General features: G+C 33.1%; 1 protein-coding gene across 1 annotated transcript; it reads left to right on the top strand.

The window, feature by feature from the left end:
• The first annotated feature begins 202 nt into the window (after positions 1 to 202).
• Positions 203 to 1,142, top strand: LOC111913866 (uncharacterized). Its single transcript, XM_023909578.3, has 3 exons — positions 203 to 448; positions 542 to 727; positions 793 to 1,142. The coding sequence occupies exons 1-3, from the start codon at positions 294 to 296 to the stop codon at positions 1,022 to 1,024; spliced, it is 573 nt and encodes a 190-aa protein (XP_023765346.1). The 5' UTR covers positions 203 to 293; the 3' UTR covers positions 1,025 to 1,142.
• Positions 1,143 to 2,220: the final 1,078 nt, after the last annotated feature.

The raw sequence follows: 2,220 nt of genomic DNA, 5'->3' as shown, positions 1-2,220 counted from the left end.
TAACTTTGCCAAAACTTATGTCGATAAAATCCTAGATAAATCTAATCACAAACCATTACAAACTTCCAAAGTATTCACTAGTAGAAATTTTAATCCAGGAATGTCTAGAGTATAAAGGGCAAGGGACAATAATAGGAAGTAACCATTACAAAATTGCCACGTGGAGCCAGTAGAATCATAAGATAGATAAGCCTAAAAACAAAACATACAATCATGTAAAAACCAGAAGCACCAAACTTTTGAGCATCCATTTCGATCTCTTATTGCAAGAATCAAAATTCAAAACCCTCACCATGTCAATAGCATCATCTCACCAAACCTTCTTCACCAACGCCCTTCTCTCTACACCCCACAAATCAACCAAAATCCCCAAAAAATCAATCATCATCTTGTGTAATAAATCCCCCAAATCTCCATCACAAAACCCCACAGAGTCATCTTCATCCAGGTACTCCCGAATTCCAATTACTCAACACTTCGATTACACTTCAATTTGTTTAATTTGATAGTTTGTGTACATGAAAAAATCATGAACCTTCAGAGTTAATGACAAGAATCAACTGGCGAAGCTTGCTTTAGTAACAATGGCAGCTGGGGTCTTAACACTTGGATCAATCGATCCAGCTTTCGCAGCAAAATCCGGCGGCCGTGTCGGTGGTCAGGCGTTCCGTTCCGCCCCAAGTCAATCGGCCCCTCGTTCATCTTCACCAAGAATCAATAACTCAAGGTAATTTCATGTGGTTATATATTCGCTATATCAAAGGGATTTGATGTTTATTTGTGTGGTGGCAGAACCAATATTTACATCAACCCACGGGTTGCGCCACCACTGGTCGGTGGATACGGTTATGGGTACGGTGGTTGGGGGTGGTCGCCGTTTTCGTACTTTGCACCTGGGCCTAGTGTGGCTGTTGGAGTCGGCGGTGGGTTTGATACTTTGGTGTTGTTTATGCTTCTTGGTGCTGCGGCAGCTGTCGTTAGAAGGTTCTTTAGATCCAGGAATGATTATGATGATGAAGATTAGTAGTAAATTTTTGTGTAGAAGAACACACTTAAATGTATGATATATTTTTAGATGTATAGATATCACTTGATAAACTTGACGTGGATATGAATATATATGAGTCTTTGTTTTGGTTTAATGTGGAAGAAACAATTTAATAAATGTCTTTTTAGGGTTTCCTCATGAAAGATTGTTTGTATCTCTTCAAATCTTTGAGATAAAGATAAACATCGAAAACAAGAAAGAAATATATAAGCCACTAACACAAAGGGGTGTTTGGTTTAGCTTCGAGTTTACTTAAAAGTTTTTATTGAAAAAGAAAAAAAAATGTTTGGTAAAATTAGTTTTAAAAGCTATTTTGAAGTTTTTATACAAGTAAAATAAACTTTTTGAAAATATCAGAAAATCCTGATTTTTTGTAACTAAGTTAAACCAAACACCCTTTTAAACTTTTTAAAAAAGTCAGAAAATCCTGATTTTTTGTAACTAAGTTAAACCAAACACCCCCTAAAGTTGCAAACTTTTAACATGTTAGAAAAAAAATAGTATTAGTGCTCGACTTAATAATATCAGAGGGTATATAGTGTCATGGGTGCAAAAGATTTAAACACATTCAAGTTGAATGTCTAACCAATTAAAAAATAATTTAAGGGAGTTATTCATACATAAAAAAAATTTACACACACAACTATTTTTTATAAACAAACAATTTTACCCTTTCTTCAATTTTATAATTTACCTCCTCCATCTTTACAACTTTTCCTCAATTCTACACTTTACCCCTCCCATTATATAAATATATATTTCTACCTCTCTCTATGTATATTGCAAAATCATAAATGTACAATTTCTTTATTCTTTTCTACACGCATTCATTCTTAACTATCATATATTTCTTCTCCTACGTGCCATATATTTATACTTACTAAAAATTGTCAATTTTATCATTTTTTTTGTTACAACGGTGGACATATAACTTGATAATAACTTTTAAAATCAAAGACTTAGCTATATAATCAAACTTTTTCCAATCAAATTTTATTAAACAACCGTTAACCAAACAAGTATCCACATAAAAAAAATATATACTATGGTAGGCTTAAAAAGAACATTTGAATCAAACAACCATGTCAATAAAAAAAATACTATGATGAACTCAAAAAGGACCGTCTAAATCAAACGTATCTAATGGATATACGTTTAAATCAAATAAGTTG

The sequence above is a fragment of the Lactuca sativa genome, chromosome 5 (genome assembly GCF_002870075.4).
Source record: "Lactuca sativa cultivar Salinas chromosome 5, Lsat_Salinas_v11, whole genome shotgun sequence".
Lineage (NCBI taxonomy): Eukaryota > Viridiplantae > Streptophyta > Magnoliopsida > Asterales > Asteraceae > Lactuca > Lactuca sativa.
The sequence above is the reverse complement of the archived record's forward strand: the minus strand, read 5'-3'. Positions and strand labels throughout refer to the sequence as shown.